General features: G+C 36.7%; 1 protein-coding gene across 23 annotated transcripts in view; it reads left to right on the top strand.

Moving 5' to 3' along the window:
* Positions 1-24029, top strand: part of PSD3 (pleckstrin and Sec7 domain containing 3) — a 785560-nt gene that overhangs the window by 699990 nt on the left and 61541 nt on the right. For all 23 annotated transcript variants that reach the window (XM_045055432.1, XM_045055440.1, XM_023252529.2 and 20 more), the window contains 2 exons: positions 12362-12519; positions 15590-15734. In XM_045055432.1, coding sequence (XP_044911367.1) covers positions 12362-12519; positions 15590-15734 — 303 coding nt within the window. The remainder of the gene's footprint in view (positions 1-12361; positions 12520-15589; positions 15735-24029) is intronic.

The following is a 24029-nucleotide window of genomic DNA, read 5'->3' as shown; positions in this document are numbered from 1 at the left end:
ATAAACTCCTTTAGTTTTTGTTTTTCTGGGAAACTCTTTATGTTTCCTTCTATTCTGAATGAGAGCTTTGCTGAATGAAAAATTCTTGGCTGCATATTTTTCCTATTCAGTGTATTGACTATTTCCTGCCATTCCCTTCTGACCTGCCAAGTTTCAGTGGACAAGTCTGCTGCTAACCTCATGTGTCTACCCTTGTAGGTTAAAGACACTTTGGCCCTAGCTGCTTTCAGAATTCTCTTTATATCTGTGTTTTGCAAGGCTCAGTATGATATGTAGTGGTGTTGACCTGTTTTTGTCAATTTTAGGAGAGTTCTCTGTGTCTCTTAGCCTTGAATTTCTGTTTCCTTCTCCAGGTTAGGGAAGTTCTCAGCTATAATTGTTCAAATAAACTTTCTATCCCCTTTTCTTGCTCTTTTCTTCTGGGAGGCATATGATACAGATTGTTGTTTGACAGAATCGCTGAGTTCCCTAAGTCTCTGTGATCTAATGGTGGTTTTGTTTTGTTTTGTTTTGTTTTTTGCCTCTTCAGCTTCATTATTTTCCATAATTTCATCTTCTATGTCACCTATTCTGTCCTCTGATTCTTCAATCCTTGTTGTGACTATATTCAGTCAGTTTTTCATCTCAGTTGTAGCATTTTTTATTTCAGCCTGACTAATTTTTAGGTCTTTGATCCCTGTAGTAGGGTTTTCCTGTGTCTTCTATGCTTTTTTCAAGCTCAGGTCATAGTCTTATGACTGTTGTTCTAAATTGTTCAGATATATTCCTTATATGTCTTTTCATCAAGACCCTGGCTGTGATTTCTTCTTGACTTTTCTTTTTTTTTTTTTTTTAATTTTTTTTTAACATTTATTTATTTTTGAGACAGAGAGAGACAGAGCATGAACGGGGGAGGGGCAGAGAGAGAGGGAGACACGGAATCGGAAGCAGGCTCCAGGCTCTGAGCCATCAGCCCAGAGCCCGACGTGGGGCTCGAACTCACGGACTGCGAGATGGTGACATGAGTTGAAGTCAGACGCTTAACCAACTGAGCCACCCAGGCGCCCCTTGACTTTTCTTTTGAGGAGGATTCCTGTGCCTTGTCATTTTGGCTACATTTCTGTATTTTAAATGTTTTGAAATCTTGTTATATTTCCTACACCGGGGAGTACTGCTATAATCAAAAAGGACCATATACTGTCCACGGAAGAAACAGAAGTATTTCTGGTGTATGCTGTGTGCACTCTGCTGTTGCATTTTGGCTGCTCTTTCCCATTGATAAGTCTTCTAGAGCTCCTCCTTGCTTGCAGTGTGGAGCATTTGGACCTTTAACCAGGTGTGCTTTGATTTGTTTGTCAAAATAAGCTTGAAGAAAAAGAAGAAAAAACAAGCCTAATTCAAAAAAAAAAGAGAAAAATAATGAAAAAAAACAAGTAATCAAAAAGCTATAATTCTCAAGACAAACAAAACAAAACAACCCAACAGGAAAGAAAGGAAGAAAACAAAAAGAAGAAAAAAAGACTGATCCCAAAAAGAGAAGGAAATGAAAAAACAAACAAACAACTATAACCCTGATTCCAATAGGAAAAAAAGGAAGAAGAAAAAAATAAGCCTTGGTCCTATTTCCACCAGAAGATGTTCTGAAGCACTCTATTTTCAGTACACTGGTGCATTCAGGGTGCTGCTGTGCTGGTGTTCTAGAGGAGTGGCCTTCTCTACTCATTCTAAGTTAGTTCTGCCCTAGTAAATAAGCAGTTGCAGGCACAGAGGGGTGAGGTTTGATGTAAATGGGTCCCACCTCCACTGAGGACCACTCTGTTCTTGAAGTCCCACCATGTTGGTATTGAGAGGGAAAATGGCACTACCCACTCTCTAGTCTGTGGATGGGATCTTACAGCCCCACTGTTCAGGAAGCCCTTACAGAATAGTGAGGATAGTCAGTGTGTCTTGTGCCACAGCTCTCCTGCATTTTTTATTTGGTGTGTCGCTGGGTTTCAAAACTCAAAGTCTAGAGGACCCAGCACTGTGTGGATTCACCCCCCTTCTCCAGAATAGAATTTCTCCACATTGTGTCTGATGTCCTTTGTCCCAGAAAAACAGTCCCCCACCTGCACAATACTCAGAATCTATGGTGTAGCACAGTGAAAAGCAGCAACCAAGTTTTCTGTCCTGTGTGTGCACCTTTGTCCCCCATCAGTGAAAGCCCTGGAGATCCTTATACCATGTTCTGCACTCCCAGGCCAGCTCTCTCCTCCTCAGAAGCACATGCCACAGCTCTGCTTAGGAGAAAATCATATACCTCCTAAACCTCCAGAGTTTGTGCTCCAAATGCTGTTTGCAAAAAACAAAAACAAAAACTTACTACACTTAGTACCTCTCACTCCCCCATGATCCAGAGAGATTGTCCTCTTGTGCAAACCCAATACCGCACTCTCTAAACCCCTCTATCTTTCTCCCGCTCCACAGCATGCTCTGTTTTTCTCTCCCCAAGTTCTGTTCCATACACCTCACACCTGCCACAATGTCTCCATCCAATGGTGGAGATCCTTCTGCCAGTCTTCAGATCTTTTTCCTGGGTATCCCAAGTGATCTGACCTCTATCCAGCTGTGTTTGAAGGACAAGAAATGCCCAGGGTCCCATTTATCCACTATCTTAAATCCTCCCTCAAATTTATTCTAGTTCTAATAGTTTTTGGTTGAGTGTTTAGGATTTTCTATATATACTATCATGTCATCTGCAAATGGAGACATTTACCTCTTCTTTACCAATTTGGATGTTCTTTTTTTTTTTTTTTCCTTATTACCATGACTGGGTGTCCTAGGTCTCCTGATATTATATTGAATGAAAGTGACAGGAGTGAGCATCCCTGTTTCTGATTTTTGAGGAAAAGCTTTATAGTTTTTTATCATTGACTGTGAAATTAGCTATAGGTTTTTCATATATGGACTTTATTATGTCGAGGTATGTGCCCTCTATACCCTCTATACCAGTTTGTTGAGAGTTTTTATCATAAACAGATATTGAATTGTATCAATGCTTTCTCTGCATCTATTGAGATGATAGTATGATTTTTATCCTCTTTTTATTAATATGATGTATCATGATGATTAATTTGCTAAGACTGAAAGATCCTTGCAATCCTGGAATAAATCCCTCTTGATCATTATGTATGTTCCTTTTAATGTATTGCTGAATTCAGTTTACTACTATTTTGTTGAGGGTATTTGCATCTATGTTCATCAGACATATTGGCCTGTAATTGTCTCTTTCTGTGTTGTCTTTTGTTTTGTTTTTAGGTTATGTTGACCTCATAAAAGTAAAACTTTCAAAGTGTTCTTTATTCTTCAGTTTTTTTGGAACAGTTCAAGGATAGTTATTAACTCTTCTTAAATGTTTTATAGAATTTACCTCTGAAGCCATCTGGTCCTAAAGTTTTGTTCAAGGTGAATTTTTCTATTACTGGTTCAATGCTATTACTAGTAATTGGTCTGTTCACATTTTCTGTTTCTTCTTGATTCAGTCTTGAAATATTGTGTTTCTAGGAATTTATCCATTTCTCCTAGGTTGTCCCCTTTATTCGCACGTAATTTTTCATAGTAGTCTGTTACAATCCTTTGTGTTTCTGTGGTATAAGTTACAACTTCTCTCATTTCTGATTTTACTGATTTGGGCTGTTTTTTCTCTTCATGAGTCTGGCTCAGAGTTTTTCAACTTAGTATTTCTTTTCAGAGAACTGCCTTTAGTTTCACTGATCTTTTCTGTTGTTTTTTTTTTTTACTTCCTGTTTCATTTATTTCCACATTGACCTTTATTATTTCCTTCCTTCTATGACCTATGGGTTTTGTTCTTCTTTTTCTAGTTCCTTCAGGTATAATGTTAGATTATTCATTTGAGACTTTTCTTGTTTTTTGAAGTGGACCTACATCACTGTAAACTTTTTTATTAGAACTTCTTTGTTGCATACAATTGTTTTGAACTGTTGTGTTTTCACAACACATTTGCTTCCAGTTATTTTTTTCTTCTCTATTTTCTTTAGCCTGTGTTTCTTGTTGTTGTTGTTTCCCAGTTTTTTTCTTATAATTTCATCCCTAAAGCAACCTTACAAGCAAGCCCCAGTGGTATCCCAAACAGTCCCTACCAAGTCCAACCCTGGTGCCAAGCCCAGGGAGCCTAGCTCCCACCTCAGGGCAGCCAACCCAATGGCACTGCTCTCCCTGCCCTCGCCCTGCCCTCAGGCGTCCTAGGCAGTTGGATTAGTATCTTGTTTTTTAATCCATTCAGCCACTCTGTGTCTTTTTTATTGGAGCATTTAGTCCATTTACATGTAAAGTAATTATTGATAAATATGTACTTATTGTCATTTTGTTTATTGTTTTCTGTTTGTTTTCGTAGTTCTTCTCTGTTCCTTTCTCTGGCCATTGTCTGTTGGATTTTGTGATTTTTCTTGGTGTTTGTATTCCTTTCTCTTTATTTATTTATTTATTTTTTTGTATTTATTACAGGTTTTTGGTTTGTGGTTACCATAAGGGTCGTAAATAGCATTCTATATATAGCAAACTATTCTAAGTTGCAGATGGCTGAAGTTCCAGTGCAGTGGAAAAGCACTACATCCTCCCATCCCCCCCAACACATTTTATATTTTTGATGTCATATTTTACATCTTATTATTTTTTATCCCTAGACTAACTGTTTTAGGTCTAGATGATTTTCCTACTTTTGTCTTTTAACCTTCATACTAGCTATGTTAATATTTGATCCACTACCTTCACTATATTGATCTTTAGCAGTAAGATTGTTTCCTTCCTATTTTTTCTAGTTATGTCCTTTTCTGCTAAAGAAGTCCCTTTAATAATTCTTGTAAGACTAGTTTGATATTGATCAACTTTTTTAGCTTTTGCTTTTCTGGGAAACACCTTACTTCTGTCTCCTATTCTGAGTGATAACCTTGCCATTTGAAAGATTCTTGGTTGTAAGTTTTTCCTTTCAATACTTTGAATATATTGTGCCACTCCCCTCTGGACTATAACGTTACTCCTGAAAAACCTGCTGGTCATTGTATGGGGTTCTCTTGAATATAACTGGTTGTTTTTATTTTACTGCTTTTAAGGTTCTCTCTTTACTTGTTGACACTTTATTATGTGTATTGGAATGGGCCTTTTTGGGTTCATCTTTTTTGAGGTTCTCTGCTTCCTGGACTTGGATATCTGTTTCATTCTCCAGATTAAGGTAATTTTCACCTATTATTTCTTCAAATAGTGTTGCTGTTCCTTTTTCACTTCTCCTTCTGGGACCCTTTTAATATGAATCTTAGTATATTAGATGTTGTTTCATGGGTCCTTTAAATTATCCTTTTCTTAAAGTTCATTTTTCTTGTAACTGTTTCAGTTACATGATTTCTGTTACCTATATTCCAAATCATTGATCCATTTTTCTGCTTCATTTAATCTGCTGCTGTTGATTCCTTCTAGTGTATTTTTCATTTTAGTTATTGTATTCTTCAGCTCTGATTGGTTTTTTATATTTTCTCTTTGTTGAAGTTCTTACTGTGTTTATCCATTCTTTTCCTAATTTCAGTGAGCATCTTTATGACCATCACTTTAGACTCGTTATCTGTTAGATTGTTTATCTCTGATTCATTTAGTTCTTCTTCTTGGGTTTTGTCTTGCTCTTTCATTTGGAATATATTCCTCTGTCTCTTAATTTTGTATAACTTTGTTTGTTTCTGTATCTTGCATAGATCAGTTACATCTCCAAGTTTTGAAGGAGTAGTCTTATGCAGAAGGTGTCCTATGGGGTCCAGTAGTGCAAATCTTGGTCATCCAAGCCCTTGTGTTGGCAGTGTGAACAGTCCTCTTATGGCTGAGTCATGACTGGCACAGACTCACTGTTATACAGGACTCAGCATGGCTGTCTATGAGGCTTGGCTATGACTGCTATGGGCATGCTGGCAAATGGGGTTGACCCCCAGCCCATCTGACTAGGCATCCTGGCTGTGACTGCTGCAAGCATGCTGGTGTGCTGGGTTGGCCCCAGCACAGCTAGCTTAGAGGCGTGGCTATGACAGCTGTAGGAGTGTTGATGGGCAGGACAGCTCTCTGTTACAGCTGGATGTGAGCTAAGCTATGACTGTTGTAGATGCTCTGGTGTGCAGTGTCCCTGGGTTGGGGGTGTGGCTCACTGGTGCTGGTGAGGCCACCAGCATGTTTGGTGGGGCAGGGGAGCCACCTAGGAGGAGTGCTAGGCTGGGGGAGGCAGTTTGGCAGTGCAAGTCCACAGGTGAATGTTAGCACTGGGTGAATGGTGTTAGCATAGTAGATGGAGAGTGTCAGAAATGGTTCTTGCCAGCCCTTCCATTCCTAGAGAATGTTCCTCTGACAGATCCCTGCCTCTCTCACACATGCTAAAATTAGTTAATAGATCTCCTCAGTTTAACCCAGGTACTTTTAAAACTGCTGACTATGTGCTAGGATTTGGAGCAAGTGAGTTGTGTGTGCACCTTTTAAAGTAACAGCTTCCTACTTTCTTCTGGCTATCCCAGACCTAAACTCCAAATGATTTTCAAAACAGACATTATGGGTGATTATCTTTCCAGTACAGATCCCCTGGGCTATGGAGCTCAATGTGTGGCTTGGAACCCTCCTTCCTCAGGGAGGGCCCTCTTTGATTCTGAAATCCCTTTCTCTGTGGGTTACTGAACCAAAGGTATGGTTCCTAACTAGACAGCATCTCCACCCCTCCTACCGAACTCTTTGTGGACATTTTGTTTGTTTTCTTTATATCCTTAGTTGTAAATGATCTGTTCTGCTTTTCTTCAGTTTCTTCTCAGAGATAGTAGTTCTATATATAGTTGTAGCTTTTGGTATGTTCATGGAAGGGGTGAGCTCAGGATCTTCCTACTCCATTATCTTGATCCTCTCCTATTTTTCCTTATTTTTTTTTTCATAGTAAAGTGATATTAGTACCAACTAGAAAAACAGAAGTTTGTAAGACTTAAGATTCCTAGACTTCAGTTCCATCCTCACTATGGATCTTGCCTTCCATTTCTGTCCTGTGCAATATTTTACTTCCAATGTAAGGTAAACTGGCAGTGTATCTCAGAGTTTAGAAACTGCCCTGGAATAGAGTCCTGTTCAGCCACAATGGTACAGTTGTCCTACATTGATGATTACTGTTAGCTTTTATGTAGGACTATAATAAATGTTGCATTTTAAAATTTCTTGCACTTTTATAGCAGTCTAAGGATGTCATCCTTCAGGCTTGGTTTTAAAGGAAAATATCAGCAGGGGTGCCTGGGTGCCTCAGTCGGTTAAGTGTTCGATTCTTGATTTCAACTCAGGTCATGATCTCATGGTGCATGGTATTGAGCCCTGCATCAGGCTCTGTGCTGAGAGCATGGAGCCTGCATGGGATGCTCTCTCTCCCTCTTTGTCTCTGCCCCTCCCCCATTTGCATATGCTTGCACTCTCTTTCTCAAAATAAGTAAACATTTAAAAAATAAATAAATAAAATATCCGCACAGACAATATTTTCTAAGAATATTTAATTGCTCCAGGTTTCACGGTTGAAGTCATTCATTAATAGCTATCAATTGGTCTTATGTTTCTCATTCAACCTACAGCACTTTGTTAGACATCATGATATATGTGGGAGTTTAACTGATAAGAGCAGTTGTAATCATCCCATGTGGTATTTATGGAATGAGAAAAGATGAAAGACAGTGGCAGAACTGACATCTGGAGGATAGTTGAAAGAGGAGATAACAAAACACTGCTCAGAGAGGTAGGAGAGAAACAAGGAGTGTATTGTAACATAAGCAAAGGAAGAATTTCAAGAATTTTGTTGAATTCCTTGGGTGCCATATGGTAAGAACTAACAATAATTTCTCAAAATTTTCAATTAGGTGGTCATTGATGACCTTTGCCAGAGCAGTTTTAGTAAAATGTAGAAATGGATTCCAAATTGCAGTGGGTTAAAGGATAAACTGGAAATTAATACATAGAAACAGCTAACTTATCATACATAAAAGAAAAGAGGTGATACCAGAGGAGAAAGCAGTATTTAGAAGAAACAATTATCTTACAATGATAAGAGAGATTTTGAATATATTTATAGGCTTTGAGGAAGAAGCCAGTAGATAATGATTAAAAATATAGAAGAAAAATAATGATCCATGAAAAAAGCTCCTAAGAAAGGTATGTGGAGGATGATCTGAGAACACAGGATTCTTCTGTTTCAGAAAGAAAGGAGATAAAAATGGTCACCAAATATTGTTTTTTATGGAGTAGTAAGCAGAAAGTTTTATATTTACAAGTTTGACCTTATATAAGGCCAACCCTGTTACTAAGAAATTATTAGAAATTATACCAGCCAGGGGCACCTGGGTGGCTTAGTTGGTTGAGCATCTGACTTTGGCTCAGGTCATGATCTCACGGTTTGTGAGTTCAAGCCCCACATCAGTCTCACTGCTGTCAGCACAGAGCCTGCTTTAGATCCTCTGTCCCCCTCTCCCTCTGCCCCTTTCCCCCTCAAAAATTAATAAAACGTTTAAAAAAACAAAAAAATTATACCAGCTAGAATTTGAGTGGTTACTATATGCTGTGAACATTAAGAGTTTAACAAACAGTATCTCATTTAACTTCATCCTACTACTTTATGAGGGAAGTATTATCACTGCTTCTCAAGCTTAGAAAGTGAAGCTTAATGACTTTAATTAACCTAAGGTCACAAAAACATTAAGTATTATATTAGAACTAGTCATTTGAACCTAGACAGTTCTAACTCTAGGCAACTATGCTCTTAGCCACAGTTTTAATGACTTGGGGTGTTGAAAAGAATAGCGAACATTTGGCAGAATGCAACAGAGACTATCATGGATGTGTGAAAGAATTGTCTGGGGACACCTGGGTTGCTCAGTCAGTTAAGCATCTGACTCTTGATTTCAGCTCAGGTCATGAACTTGCGGTTTGTGAGTTCAAGCCCTGTATCAGGTTCCTTGCTGACAGCATAGAGCCTACTTGGGACTCTCTCTCTCCCTCTTTCTGCCCCTCCCTCACTCATGCTATCTCTCTCTCAAAATAAATTAAAAATTAAAAAAAAATTATTAAAAAAAAAAAAAGAATTGTCTGTTGGCACTAAGTGCAGCAATAGCTAGAGACCAGAAATGTGTGTGCTGTCACACATCTGTACAACTGGGTTGAGTAGTTCTAGCAGCAGTTTGCAGCCCAAGTGAATAATCATATTGGGGTAGGAATTCTTTCATTTGAAACTGGGTAGATGAGAATATTAAGGCATAGCCTACCAAAAATTCCTAAATTCTAAAGATAAAAAGAAACCTGTATAAGATTCCTAACAGAAAATACAGTAAAATGGAAAAAAAAAAAAAAAAGAATCAGACTAGCTTTGGACTTTTGTAAAACTGGAAGGTAGATGACAGTAGAATAGCATCTACAGATACTGAGTGGAAGGGGACTGCAACCAAGAGTTCTATACCTGTCAAAGAAAGTGAAAGATATTTTTAAATAAAGACTACAGTAGATCATTCACCTGAGAAAAATACTCGAAAGGAGAGAAAATAACCAAGGGATGAGAAAACACTTTAAGATAGAGGAAAGATAGAAAGTAAGTGAGCAATTAGATCTAAAAGAATAAGGAGAGACTCAGTGAATGTGTAATACAAGTACGAAGTAAGGTTTTTTAAAATAGAAAATGCATAATATCAAGTAATTTTAATAATATTGCAGAACAAACATAATAAAGTATTTCAGCAAAGTTTAGGATTAATGAGAAGGAGGGAGGGAAGCGAAATGATTTTTAAAATCTTACCTTGTTGATGTTGACTATTAGAGAAATAGAACATTTTTATGGGCGAGAGCATTTTAAGTTTCTATCTTATGTAACGAAGCACTACTAGATAAAGAACATTTTAAAATAATAAGTAGCCCATCATTTAAGGAAGATAACAATCATAAACCTAAATACATCAAACAACATGGCAACTAAAATGTGAACAAGAACTATTAGAAATGCAAATAGAATTTAAAATACAATATAGTGAAAGAGAGAGGTCAGTATATTTGTCTCAATGGGATGAACATTTAGAAAAAATGGTGTGGGAATATAGAGGGATTGAATCAATAAACTTATCTCTTAATGCATACTCATCCCTCAGAGAATAATTTTTTTTCTGTATGTCCATGGAACATTAACAAAAGTCAAATGTGGTTTGAAAACCTTAACAAATTACCCTTAACAAATTTTGAAGAAATAAAATGGGTTTTACAGACTGCTGTAAAATCTCTGGTCACAAGCCAATAAAATTAGAGATATATAATGATAAATAACTAAAACCTTAGGTAACTTTAAACTCAAGAAACATACTCTTTGACATGACTAAGATCAAAGAAGAGATCAAAAAATAAAACTGCAAACTATCTAGAGAACAATGAAAAAGTACTCTTCATTCTCAAACTACCTGTAACCTGTACTCAGAAGAAAAATTATAGCCTTAAATTCTTTCTTAGTTAAAAAAGTAAGAGGAAAAACAAAAGGACTAAGTAATCATCTTAAATTCAAATAAGAAATTAAATCAAAAAGAAACTAGTGAGAAGGGATTAAGATAATTCTAGGCCAAGTCATGGACCTAGAATATCAAAAAAGGTTCATAGAAATTTCTAAGCTGATCTCTGTGCATACTCCAATATCAAGTGTTAGAGATCAGTATGTATGGAAATGGAGGTAGCGTATAAATTCTCTGAAGATCATTTTGTTCGTGGTCTTTTATCCCCACTCCCCATTATTTATCTACTTCAGATTCCTATCTGGACTTAAGTGTAAGTTAAATCGAGTGGATGGTCAGCTATGCAGGGTTCTATTGTAGCATGATCTTAAGGCTGATGGGGACCTCTCCCTCTAGTTGATACCTCCCTGAGGAAATTTGTGAATCTTTGGAATGCTAAAAAGAAAAATCTCATTTAGAAAAGACAGGACCCCAAAACATAACTAGATTACAGCTTTCTGCGTTAATGGGAATTATAGAATAGATATATGTAAATATATTGTATTTAACTTAAGATTTCTTTTTATTTTCTTTCTTTCTTCATCATACTTCTGTAGATGACTGTCCATTGTCAACAGGAGTTCTTAATCTCTGAAGCTTAATAAAATACACTTGTTGCAATCTTAAAATAGAATCTACTCCCACTCCCAAAGCCAAGAACACTCTGTATACACTGTATACACTGGCTAACTTGACAATAAATTATATTTTAAAAATCATAAAATAAAGTATTCATAAGCTAAAAAGAAAAGAAATTTCATCATTTAATATTATAAATCTGGGTAATCTTTATACTCCAATTGGTATTTACTGTGTATTTGAGGTTTCCCTTACCTTTGTCTCTCATCACTGTCACTGACTGATCATTAAGGACAAACAGCTGCTGTTTATTTCTGACTCAGTTTTAATTAATAGCAATAGTACATTTGAATTGCTTGATTTGTGGCAGGGATGGGGGAAGGAAGTAGGAGGAATGAGAATGTGTAATTGTTTTTTTGGAAATGTAAAACCAGGCTGTGATAAGAGAATAGGCAATATCTTCCTTAAGGATTTGCTACTAATTAGGTGAGAGGGCTGTATGTTCTTGTGTGTTTTCTTTATAGAAGTGCAAGTTTTTTAGCATCATGTCTGACAATATATGGGAAGAGGGAAGAGGAGACCTTAAACACTAGAAAACATATCCTAAAACATTTTTGCAGTGTCTACTGTATTTAATTAATTTTGAGGTCCTTTTGTTATTCTATTGGACCTGGAAAAACTATAGACATAAAAATACGATATTAATAATCAAATTTGCTTTAAAGTCTTGTTATTCTACTAGTTGGGATTTTCTATTGTTAGTTTGGAGGGAAGCCATACAGAAAACCTTTATAAATTCTGTAGTGTATAATTCGTGCCCAAATATAAAATTGCATCTTCATATGGCACTTTCCTTTTTATATCTATAATAGGGTTAAGCCTTCTCCTGATTATTAAACTGATTTTCCCTCTTTTCTTTCAAAGAACCGTTGGAGGAATCATTTTATTTTACTTTTGATTTTTCTTTTGATAATATTAGACTCAAAAAAAAGTAGGAAGAAAATATAGTATCTTTAGAGCTAAGAACACAATGGCAAGGTTTTCACCATCAGTAAAATTCTCTTGATGGGTACCTGAAGTAGCAAAGAGTTGTTTTTACACCATTTCACTTTTTCCATGCCTTCGTGGATTTTCTAATTTGTTTTTCTTTTAGTTTTAGGGTTTTTTTTTCTTATCATAAAAAGAGAAGATGAAATCTGAATATGATCTTGTCTTAGCTTTCTTTGTATCCATTTATCCATCTGTAGGATGAATATAAACCTGAAAAGGCCCTGTCTGAAGAGGATTTGAAAAACGCCGTGAGTGTGCATCATGCGCTGGCATCCAAGGCCATAGACTACGAGAAGAAGCCGAATGTACTTAAACTTAAAACTGCCGACTGGAGGGTCTTGCTTTTTCAAGCTCAGTATGTTTCACTGGTTTGATTTGGTTTGGCTTTTTAGTTTGCATAACACCACTTTATACCGAGAAATAGAATCAGGATCTTAAGGGGAAATTTTTCATGTTGGATTCAAAGTCATTAATTGGTTACACAAGAGGGACAAATGCCTAAGAAAACTAGAATCAGAAATAGAAACTCTAAGTTCAATTTTTTTGTGTTGCTATAAGGCAGCCCTGTGACTTTTAGTCAACCACAAACCATCTATAGAAGTTAATATTTTATGAATAAAATACAAGGGTTGTACAATGTAAGTTTTATCACACAGAGAGTAAAATAGACCTGGATTCAAATCACCATTTCCTAGCTCTTCATCCTGGCATGTAATTTAGCTTCTTTGAATCTTAGCTTGTCATTAGTGCAGATGATAATGTTTATTTCATAAGGTTCTAATGAGAATTACATGAGATCAAGTGTATATATAAAGTACTTCATACAGTGCCTGGCATATAGAAACTGTTCAATAAGTGTAGATTTCCATTTTGTTCCCTCTCTCTTCTTTCTCTTCCTGAGCTCTAATAGTCTGTGATTAAACTAGAGGAAAAAGATAAAATTATATTGTGGGCGAGAAATCGGGATGGATTGCCAGTTCAATAAGGGGTCCATGACAACTTTCACATTAGAAGTGGAGCCTTTCACACAGAGAATTCTGGATTTGTGAAGTGAGAAACTTTGCATTTTCAGAACTGAGCCTCTACAAAAGGAATTTTTATAGGAGTACACACCATCAGTGTCTGTGACAGTGTTAATTCTTCATGCTTTGCACAGAACCTGAGCTTGACTTCAGAATCACTCCCAACACTACCAATTGACTGCATTTGGCATTGGAATTAAAATTTAACATCAAGATAGTGAACACAAGTATCTGCATACTTGTTGATCAAAGCAATGTAAGATCAGAAAAAGAAATAAGAACAACAGCAAGTACTCTGGTGATTTGTGAATGTTGAATTTCCGGAGGTATGAAATTGGTGACATCAGGTGAGGAGGAAGTTGTAAGGAAATCCAAGTTTCACAGGATTTTTTTTTAGCATGGGAGTAAGACAGCTTTAACACCACAGAGGGACTCATAGCCAGATGTATAATTACAGCTATTAGTCATCAGAGTCCTTCAAATTATTCTGTTCCCCAACATTCTTTAATGTAAAATACCAAGTATGATAACTAAGAAGTTCTAATTACTTCAGATAGAAGTGTTGCAGAAATCAATGAATTGAATTAACAGAGGCAAAGAAATCAGATTATAGAAACATATGGGGTGCAAAGAGGAATTGATACCTAGTGTGGTCTTAGGTTAGTGTGGTTTCTCAGAGTAATCCATAAAGGAAATGATTTTAGATGGGCTGACATTCTGTCTACCTTAATCTGTCCTGACTCATCCTCCCATTCATTTATAAATTCACAAATATTTATTGAGTGCTGCCAGTCAGTGCTGGTCTTTGCAAATATATGACATACAAGTTAAAAGTATGTTAAAAGTTGAAAGTATGTTAATGAAATCAGATGATTTCTACATCCTTTCAGGTGGATTTTTAACATCCTTTTGGAAAGTTCTTTACATACCATTAATCTCACTTGTGTGAAGTACATAATTCAATAATTTTCAGCAAATTTACAGAATTGTGCCACCATCACCACAATCCAGTTTGGAACACTTTCATCACCCCAAAGAGATCCTCCATGCCCATTTTGTAGTCACCCCCCATTTCACCACCAACCCTGGATACCACTAATCTCCTTTGTGTCTCTATGGTATTGCCTTTTCTGGATTTTTCATGTATGTGGAACATATAGTATGAAATGTATCTGGCTTTTTTCACTTACCATAAAGTTTTGGGGGTTCACCATGTTGTAACATGTATCTGCCCTTCATGCCTTTATTACCAAGTAGTATTCCACTGTATGGATATATATTACATTTTTCTTTTATTCATTCACGAGTTGACAGACATTTGGATTGTTTCCCCTTTTTGACTTTTATAAATAGTGCTGCTGTCACTCTCAACAATAGCCAAATTATGGAAAGAGCCTAAATGTCCATCAACTGATGAATGGATAAAGAAACTGTGGTTTATATACACAATGGAGTACTATGTGGCAATGAGAAAGAATGAAATATGGCCCTTTGTAGCAACGTGGACGGAACTGGAGAGTGTTATGCTAAGTGAAATAAGCCATACAGAGAAAGACAGATACCACATGTTTTTACTCTTCTGTGGATCCTGAGAAACTTAACAGGAACCCATGGGGGAGGGGAAGGGAAAAAAAGAGAGAGAGAGAGGTTAGAGTGGGAGAGAGCCAAAGCATAAGAGACTCTTAAAAACTGAGAACAAACTGAGGGTTGATGGGGGGTGGGAGGGAGGAGAATGTGGGTGATGGGTATTAAAGAGGGCATCTTTTGGGATGAGCACTGGGTGTTGTATGGAAACCAATTTGACAATAAATTTCATATATTTAATAAATAAATAAATAGTGCTGCTGTGAACATTCACATGTAGATCTTTCTGTGCCTATATGTTTTTATTTCTCTTGGGTGTATTCCTAGGAATAGAACTGCTGGATTTTATGATAAATTTATATAGTTAACTTTTCAAGAAAACTGTCAAAGCTACTTTCCAAGTGGTTGTTTCCTTTTATATTCCTTTTAAATTCTATCAATTTGTTCCTCAGTTGGATTTTAAAATTGAATTATGTGATAGAAAGAGGAGCTAATTTTTAAATTAATGTTTGACTGAGTCTAGTATCAAACAAAGTAGAGGTTTAATATTTATTGTCGAGTGATTTTGCTTTTTTCCCCTTCTGTTTCCTTGAGGAATAATCACAGCCTTATATTGTAATGATCATCGGTTCCAGGGCCTTTTATTACTATGGTAATTGCTGTTGAAAATGTTTATCTCAGTGAAATTTTATCAAGGATCAATTACCAAGAAATATAAATGACTTTATGTAACATTTTAAATCAATAATGAGAAATGGGCAAGGTGTGATACACTTAGATAGAGAAATACCCTGATGTAAATTTATCTGTTTCTCATAGGAGTGCAGAGGAAATGCAAGGATGGATAAACAAAATTAATTGTGTTGCAGCTGTATTTTCTGCACCACCATTTCCAGCAGCCATTGGATCTCAGAAGAAGTTTAGTCGTCCACTTCTGCCTGCTACTACAACAAAATTGTCTCAGGTAAGTCATTTTGATAGTGCTTTGACTTTGGAAAAAAGCACTTTGTAAAATAATCCTACTAACATTTTCATTTAAATAATATTCCATATTTTGGCAGCAAGGATAAGACCTTGCCTTGGAAGATCTATTGCATAAACAAAGCAAAATGCAGTATACTGGGTTTTGCACTTCATATTGGAAGCTGGCACGTGGCTGACACATAGGGCACATACTATGAACACGTTTCTAAAATTTATATTAGTTTATTACTCAGTCATACAGGCCTAGTTTTTTTGTTTTTAATTTTTTTAAGTGAAATATAGTTGGCACACAATGTTACATTAATTTCACATGTACAACATAGCTCTGCCTACCATGAGCATTACCCTTACATTATTACAGTAACATTGACTGTATGCTTATGCTGTACTTTTCACCCTTGTAACTTACTCATTCTATAACTAGAAGCCTATTCCTCCTACTCTCCTTCACCCATTTTGCCCATCCTCCACCCCCTTGCCCTCTAGGAACCATTAGTTCTCTGTATTTATGGGTCTGTCTCTGCTTTCGCTTATTTGTTTATTCGTTTGTTTTGTTTTTTAGATTCCACATATAAGCGAAAGTATGTGGTATTTGTCTTTTTCTGTCTTGACTCATTTCATGTAGCGTTATACCTTCTATACACCATGGATGTTGCAAATGGCAGGCTTAGTTTTTTGGTTTTGTTTGTACTGACTCATATTTTTTAAATGAGTAGCTACTGCCAGACATCCTGGCTTGAAAACAAGCTTTTTATTCATGTATTTGTTTTTTCATTTTACTGAGCTCTTCCCATATCCCAGGCTATATTTGATGCTGGGTATATAAGAATATTCCCAGGGATCCACTATTCACAGTACATTGGGGCAGAGACTTCCCTAACTCTCAGGGAGGAGCTAAGTGGGCCATGTGGGTTTTTCTAGCTAATCAAGATCATGTATAGTAGAACTGTGTTCCAAATGTAGTCCCGTAAGTTTCTCTTCTGTTGTCAGATTGATCTCTCTAAAGATCATATTTTATTGTATTCCTGTCTTACTTAAAACTCTGTTCTAAGGACATTGTGTACAGGCCAGTTTTGCCAATTTTAAACCTGTCTGTGTTGCCTGTATTCTCACTGACTAGTTAAGGATTTTGGAAGCTAGTTTGGTGTCCTTGTGAATTTCTTATTGGTGCAATAATAGAAATAGTTTCATCTGGCTCTAATCAACCAGGGCTTGATATGAACTGGCTCCTCTACATACCTGATATCATGGATTATCAATGATATATGTATTTAATAAATATGTATTATGTGCCTATTATACCTCAGAGACTATTTTAGGCTCTGGAGACAGAAAGACAAATGAAACCCAGACACTCTCTGGATACAAAATATGCAAGTAATTGTAATAGAGTTTGACTAGAGTACAGGAAGTATAAGTCCAGAGTGCTGTGGGAGTATAAGAAGGGACATTTAGCCTCTGGCCTTGTAGGTGGAAGAGGCATTGTGGTATCTAATTTTAAACTTAAAGGATGAATAGCAGTTAGGCGTGGTGTCAGAAGAGAAAATCCCAGAAGAGGATCAAAAATGCTTAGAGGAGAAAGCACTGAGATACATAACATATAAATTATCAACTGTGACTTGAGCACAAAATACTGAGAAAAGGCAAGATACATTCCTCTGTGGAGAAGTAGGCAGAGGCCAAATAATGAAAGGTCTTGTCATGTGTAAGATTTTGGATGCTACACTGGTTCCCCAGCATCCTTAGGATAACAGTTTAAGCAAGCAAGCACTTTTATCAAAATAAAATCTCTTATTTTAAACAAATGCCTTACACTGGAGGCATTCTAAAAATAGAATGCATAAAATTCTTAATCTTTCCTTATTTTGAGCATAAATCCAGAGAACCAAAAACAAGAAACCCACCCCTGTTTATGTAATTGATCAAAATGATGGAGTTAAGATTTTAAATAAGGCAATAACCAAAAAGAAGTGTGCTCCTATGTCACATAAGATGACCAGGTCGTTTCAGGAATCTAATTTCTTTGTTAAAAAAGATGTTTTCTTTTCCACAAATAAATCACCAAGCTTTTATGGGCCTAAATGAGGACTATGTTCCAGAATGTTTTTAAGATTTTTTAAAGGTTCTTTCACTAGCTCTGTGTTTTTTGTCCAGGTCATTGTGTTTGTTTACTAAAAATGAAAAAGATGTTTTGCCTTTGAGAGTAATAGGACAATTTAAAACCAAATATGTAAAATCAAGCATGCGATAAATAATAGTTTAGAAAAAGGGAGAGAAGTTAGTTCACACCCTCCACATCAAATAGAGACTCTTGTGGGATATCTTTGGAGGAGCCTTAGTGCACTTTCAGTAAATCCTGGAATATGTGCACCCACAAGCTTTCCAGTATCTTGTAGACTAGTCCTCAAGTTTAGCCCTGGCATTTTGCCCTGGTGTTGCCAACCTTAACACTACTGCCTTTATAGCCTGGATAGTTCTTTGTTGTGGGGACCATCCTTTGAATTTTTGTTTAGCAATATCCCTAGCCTATACCCACTAGATGCTAGTATCATCCCCCTAGTTGTGACAACCAAAAATGTCTCCAGACATTGCCAAATGTCCTGTAGGGTTAAAACCTACCCCACTGCTACTCACTGTTATTGAGAACCACTGCTTGAGCCCAGCTATCTTTCCTTTTTCTCCATACACCCACAACCTGGCTATGACTGCCCTAAATGCCAGAAACACTTGGATAATTTTAGTTTACAAAATACATGTATAACAATGTGAGTATCCTGCTGGAAAAAAAATTAAATAGTGTTAGGAAAAAACTAAACATTCAATTAAAACATTGTTTGGTGCTTTTAGAGACACACTGTTCATCATCACCTGGTCATTTGTAAGCTTTTATTTAAATTATTCTTGTCTGGGGGCGCCTGGGTGGCGCAGTCGGTTAAGCGTCCGACTTCAGCCAGGTCATGATCTCGCGGTCCGTGAGTTCGAGCCCCGCGTCAGGCTCTGGGCTGATGGCTCAGAGCCTGGAGCCTGTTTCCGATTCTGTGTCTCCCTCTCTCTCTGCCCCTCCCCTGTTCATGCTCTGTCTCTCTCTGTCCCAAAAAAAATAAATGTTGAAAAAAAAAATAAATTATTCTTGTCTTCTATCCAAACCATATTAGCCTTCATTATTAAAATTGATCATTATCAGTACAGTGTGGTTCTCTGCACAACTCTGCTGTGTAGGAGTTATCTTCTTTAGTTGTTTTCATGGCAGTGTTGCCAAAGCATATTTTTCTTCTTTTGGAGGCAGAGGAACAAGTTTGAATATTTTAAGTTTCATTTCTCCTTCTGGTATAACTAGTACTCTAAACTTAGGATTTCATGGTCAGCCCTCTTCAGGATCTGTTCAGGACCTCCTTTTATACTCATCAAAGTAGTCATTTTCTGGCTTTAATATGCACAATAATGATCTGGGGACTTGTTGAAAGTGCACATATCCCAGCACCCCTACCCCAGGCTGGTAAGGTCTGGGTCAGGGTCCCAGGCACATGAATGTTTTAAGACACAGCAGGTGTCCAGCCTGTGAACAGTGAAGATCATACTTAGAGGCACTGCACTGTACTCCCTACAATCCCTCCCCTCCCCTTCACTACTTAGCTGGAGATGTGTGAAACTGAACTGGGCCCTTGGGCTTGCTCAGCAATAGAAATTGACAAGAGGCTAAATGGGAATTTCCAGCAAGGCTTTATTGGAGCTTATGCTTAAGCATAGGGAAGCAGCACAAAGAAGTGTCCTCAGGCTGACCCCCCACCCCAAGGCAAGGTCAGGGAGAGTTTTTATCAGAAACTTGGGTGGGGAAAGGGTAATGTCAAAGCATAGAGGCAGGAGTCTAAAATGCCATGTGTCTTCATACATCGCATGTCTAATTAACATGTTAAATCTCCACCCCTGGATATGACTTTTAGTATTATAATGAGAGAAGAAGTCAGTGAAAGTTCAGCACTGGGGTCCATCTTGGTGCAGACTGGTTTGGTCTGGTCTTCACCAGTCATGGTAGTAAATATGTTCCTTTCAGTAAGCATCCTCCCTCACATTCCTGCAAGATGTGCTACTCAAGAGACATAGAGTTTTAACTTTTTTGTTTTCTCCTTATGAAGAAGATAAGGAATGCTAGATTTCTCAGTCAGGTTAGGAAACCTGAGTCCAATTCCTGCTCTGTCTCACCGATACCTCATGAAATTACCATTTCCTGATATCTAGTTCTGCTTTCTTCTTAGAATTTCAGCCATTCTCCTATAAAGATCTGAATCAATGATTATTTGAGTCAATAATCAGTGATTAGTTTGATCACTGAATGTTAACTGTTGAGGGCCAGGCCTTGGAAACAAAGGAAAGCCCTGTTCTTGTTTCTCACCCCTCATTTTACCCTGTGGTTTGACCATTAGGGCAGTAATGCCCAGGGCCAGATGAGTGCGGCAGAGTTCATTCGTAAACTGGCTTCTGAACACAGAGGGCAAGGAGAGACTGAGGAAAAAAGTAGACCTCTTCACATTGGTAGGTAGTAGTTTTAATAAGCAAGAGAACTTACTTAAGAAACCTGTGTTGGGTGGCACAAGATGAGTAGATCTTTGCACACATCTGTTGGTATCATAATCTATATAGAGCCTTAATTGAGCTCAATCATGTATACCATTCGGATGGTCTCAAAAACACATTACTATTTGAAGACCATGTCCTTGGGGCAGCTTATAGATCAGGGAAATAAGTGAAATGCACATTCCATGAATGGGAAGGAGGTGAGGAGCCTCCAGCTGCCCACGTCCAGCTTGCCTGTTAGGCAGGGTTGCATTCTCTCAGTGACCTCCACCAACAGGCATTAGGGGCAGTGGGATTTCAGAGGAGGAAGTCATCCTTGTAATTGTGTCCCATACTGGCCAGAACCACATCCTTCCTATCCCACTCCATTTCATACTTTAGTCACAAATCCAGTTATTTTCATACCCTACCCACATCCATTAATTCTGGCGTTTGTCATCTTTCACTTAGATCACTGGTCTCTGAACTTTTTTGATCATTCACTTTATTAATACTAAATATTTGAGCAGATATCCTCCAATATATGTATATATTTTTATAAAATATACTACATGTTCTATTATCAATACAACATGAAAAACTGCTGAACATCATTAGTCATTAGGAAAATACAAACCAACCAGTAGGTATCATTTTACACTCATTAGGGCTGCCATAATTCAAAAAAAAATCTTTTAAGGAAACTAATATTATGGTGAAGATATGGAGAAATTGCAACTTTGATATGTTGCTGATACGAATATACTATGAATGCAGGTACTTGGGGAAACAGTTTGATGGTTTATCAAATGATTAAACATAGGGTTAAATGAAAACATACACCCCATAAAACCTTTCAAACAAATGTCCATTGCTGCATTATTCATAACAGCCAAAGGTGTAAATGGCTGTCAGCTAATGAATAGATAAATAAAATGTGATATATCCATACAATGGGATAGTATTCAGTTGTAAAAAAAAAAAAAAAAAAAAAAAAAAACAATGAAACCAGTCACAGAAGAAACATATTGTTGATTCCATTCCAAAAAGACACTTTTAGGGGAACTAAAATGTCATAAAATTAAATTGTAGTGATGGTTGCACCACCCCATGACTATACTAAAAAACATTAAATTATACACTTTAAATGGGTGAATTGTGTGGTATGTGAATTATATCCCAATGCTGATTTTTAAAATTCTTTCCAGTGGATGATCTTGCCTGGGTTGCACACACTCCACTTTGGAAAATTCTTGCAAACTATTCACATAACCACTTAATATTGCTCTTCTTCCAATCTTGCTTTTCTCCAATCCATCCTTCACAGTTGCAGCTAAAATATGACTCATGTAATTACGGTCATTTAATGTTAATTGACTCACTTTAGCCAACAAGGTGTGGTCTAAACTCCTTGGCATCACCTTAAATGGTAACTACACTGTTTTGTATTCATTTCTTAAAGGTCTCTACTTAACATATTTTAAGTAATCAACAGTTAAATCATTTTGAAGTTATGCAGCAGCTCACTACGCTGTTTAAAGTCTTTAAATCTTTTAAACATGAAATGATAAAATCTTTCTGATAGTGCCTTCAATAATACCTCAAACTGACTCAAGGCAGATGTTCTTTATTCTAAATTCCATACATCTTGGGTTTGATAAGGCTGCAGTATTTAGCAATTTGACCTGTAAATTTCTTAGAAGATTCCTAGAAATGTCATTACTTTCTAAATCATCTATCAGCTTTAGAACAGCACGAAGGAAACACTCTTGAGTCCTCCCCTCTATGTCTCCCCCACTTTTTTTAAATCATTTAATCAGCTACTCTTGACTGAAGAACCTATATATCAAGTACTGTATTAGGTACGTGGACATTATAAAAATAGCTAAGATGATGGTCTTGGCTCTTAGCTAATGAGAACTTAAAGAATCTATCAGAATTATTCCAGTACTATACAAAAATTATGCCATATACTGTTTTCTCTGCTTAGTACTAAACACTGGAAGATTTGAGGAAAGGGGGAAAAATGACCCTTTCTGCCTTCAAAGAGCTTATAATCAGTAAAGAAGATAAAATTTACACAGAAGTCAGTATATTTTGTAATAAGTATATAGCATAGACGTTTTGAAGTGCTATAGTAGTGCACAAGTGGAAGACATTGTGATACCTGGAATAACACTGGTTTTGAGTAAATATCAAATTTTGGCAAGGGTATAGAACAATGTGAATTTCAAGCCTACTATGAGAATGTAAACTGGTAGAAACACTTTAAAAAACAAGTTAATGTCACCTTAAAGATGTGCATATTCTAAACCCCAAAAATCTACCTCTTGGTGATTGTACTGTAGGACAATTCTTTCCCATATTCACTAGGCAGCATGTTCAATGTAGTATCATTTATAATAGCCTCAAGAAATCTGAAAACAACCTAAGCATCCTTCAATGAAATTGTAGAATGTCCTACAATGGAACAGTATACTTTGAGGAACTAGAGCACATATGTGAATAAATCTTAAAAAACCTGTTGAATGAAAAGACAATCATAAAGGAAGCCTTACAAACTATAAAAACCTGTAGAACATACTATTTCTATGGAGCCTTCTATTTGTATAGGAGTAGCACAGAAAAAGATGAGATGAGTAGATAAATAAATGCAGGGAGTTTCAAATGATTTCTTATTTTTTTCTTAAACCAGCTGTTAGATAAATGAGCATTTTTTACATATCATTCAATATGACTTTTTGTATATCTGAAACATTTTATTAAACAAAGAAAAAATGCATCATGTTTTTATTTTTTGAAGCGGTCTGATCACCCAATATCTTTTGTCAAACATTCTATTAAATAATTTACATGTTTCAGTAAATACACAAAAGAAATTACTTTGAAAGGAAAAAGCTATTGATACATTCTTCTTAGTTCTGGCTGCTATAAAAAATACCATGGACTGGTTGGCTTAAATGACAGAAACGTTTTTCTCACAGTTCTGGAGACCAGAAGCCCTAGATCAAGGTGGCAGCAGCATTGGGGGCTGGTGTGGGCTCTCCGTTTGGGTTGCAGATGGCCCTCTTTCTTCTACATTCTCACATGGTCTTTTTCAGAGTTTGTGCCCAGAGAGAGAATGTGCTCTGTGATGTCTCTTCTTCTAAGAACACTAATCCTATCAGGTCAGGGCCCTATCTTTAGGACCTCATTTGCCCTCAGTTACTTCCTAGAAGCTCCATCTACAAAGATAGCCACACTAGGTTTCAACATAGGAATTTTGAAGGGACACAAGCATTCAAGTCCATAACACAGTCTGCAGTGTTTTTGGAGAATGAAACAAAAAGATGAATGAGAAGTTGTCAATAAAAGCTATGGAAGCATTGTTTTCATTTACTTTCAGTATTATGAGTGTACAAGTGACAAGTTTGGGTAAAATCTCAAAGCAGATTTCTTTGTTTTCTTCTCCTCTAATTTTCTGGCATTTTGTTAGGTTTTTTATTTTGTTTTAGTTGCTATTTAAAAATGAATCTCATCTTTCATCTACTACACTTGTTCCTGCCACCCTTCTTGTTTTTTTTCCACTGATGTACCTTGCTTTTTAAAAACTTTTTATTGTTCTTTTTACTTTGATGGCTTTAGACTTGTATTTTAGTTTTCCTTGGTTGGCTTTTAAGGTGTACATTATAACAAATCCCTAAGATATTACATTTGACTCATAATTTCTGATTATCATTTTTTA

Source organism: Felis catus, chromosome B1, assembly GCF_018350175.1.
Source record: "Felis catus isolate Fca126 chromosome B1, F.catus_Fca126_mat1.0, whole genome shotgun sequence".
Lineage (NCBI taxonomy): Eukaryota > Metazoa > Chordata > Mammalia > Carnivora > Felidae > Felis > Felis catus.
Note: the sequence above shows the minus strand (reverse complement) of the source record. Positions and strands in the feature narration are given on the sequence as shown.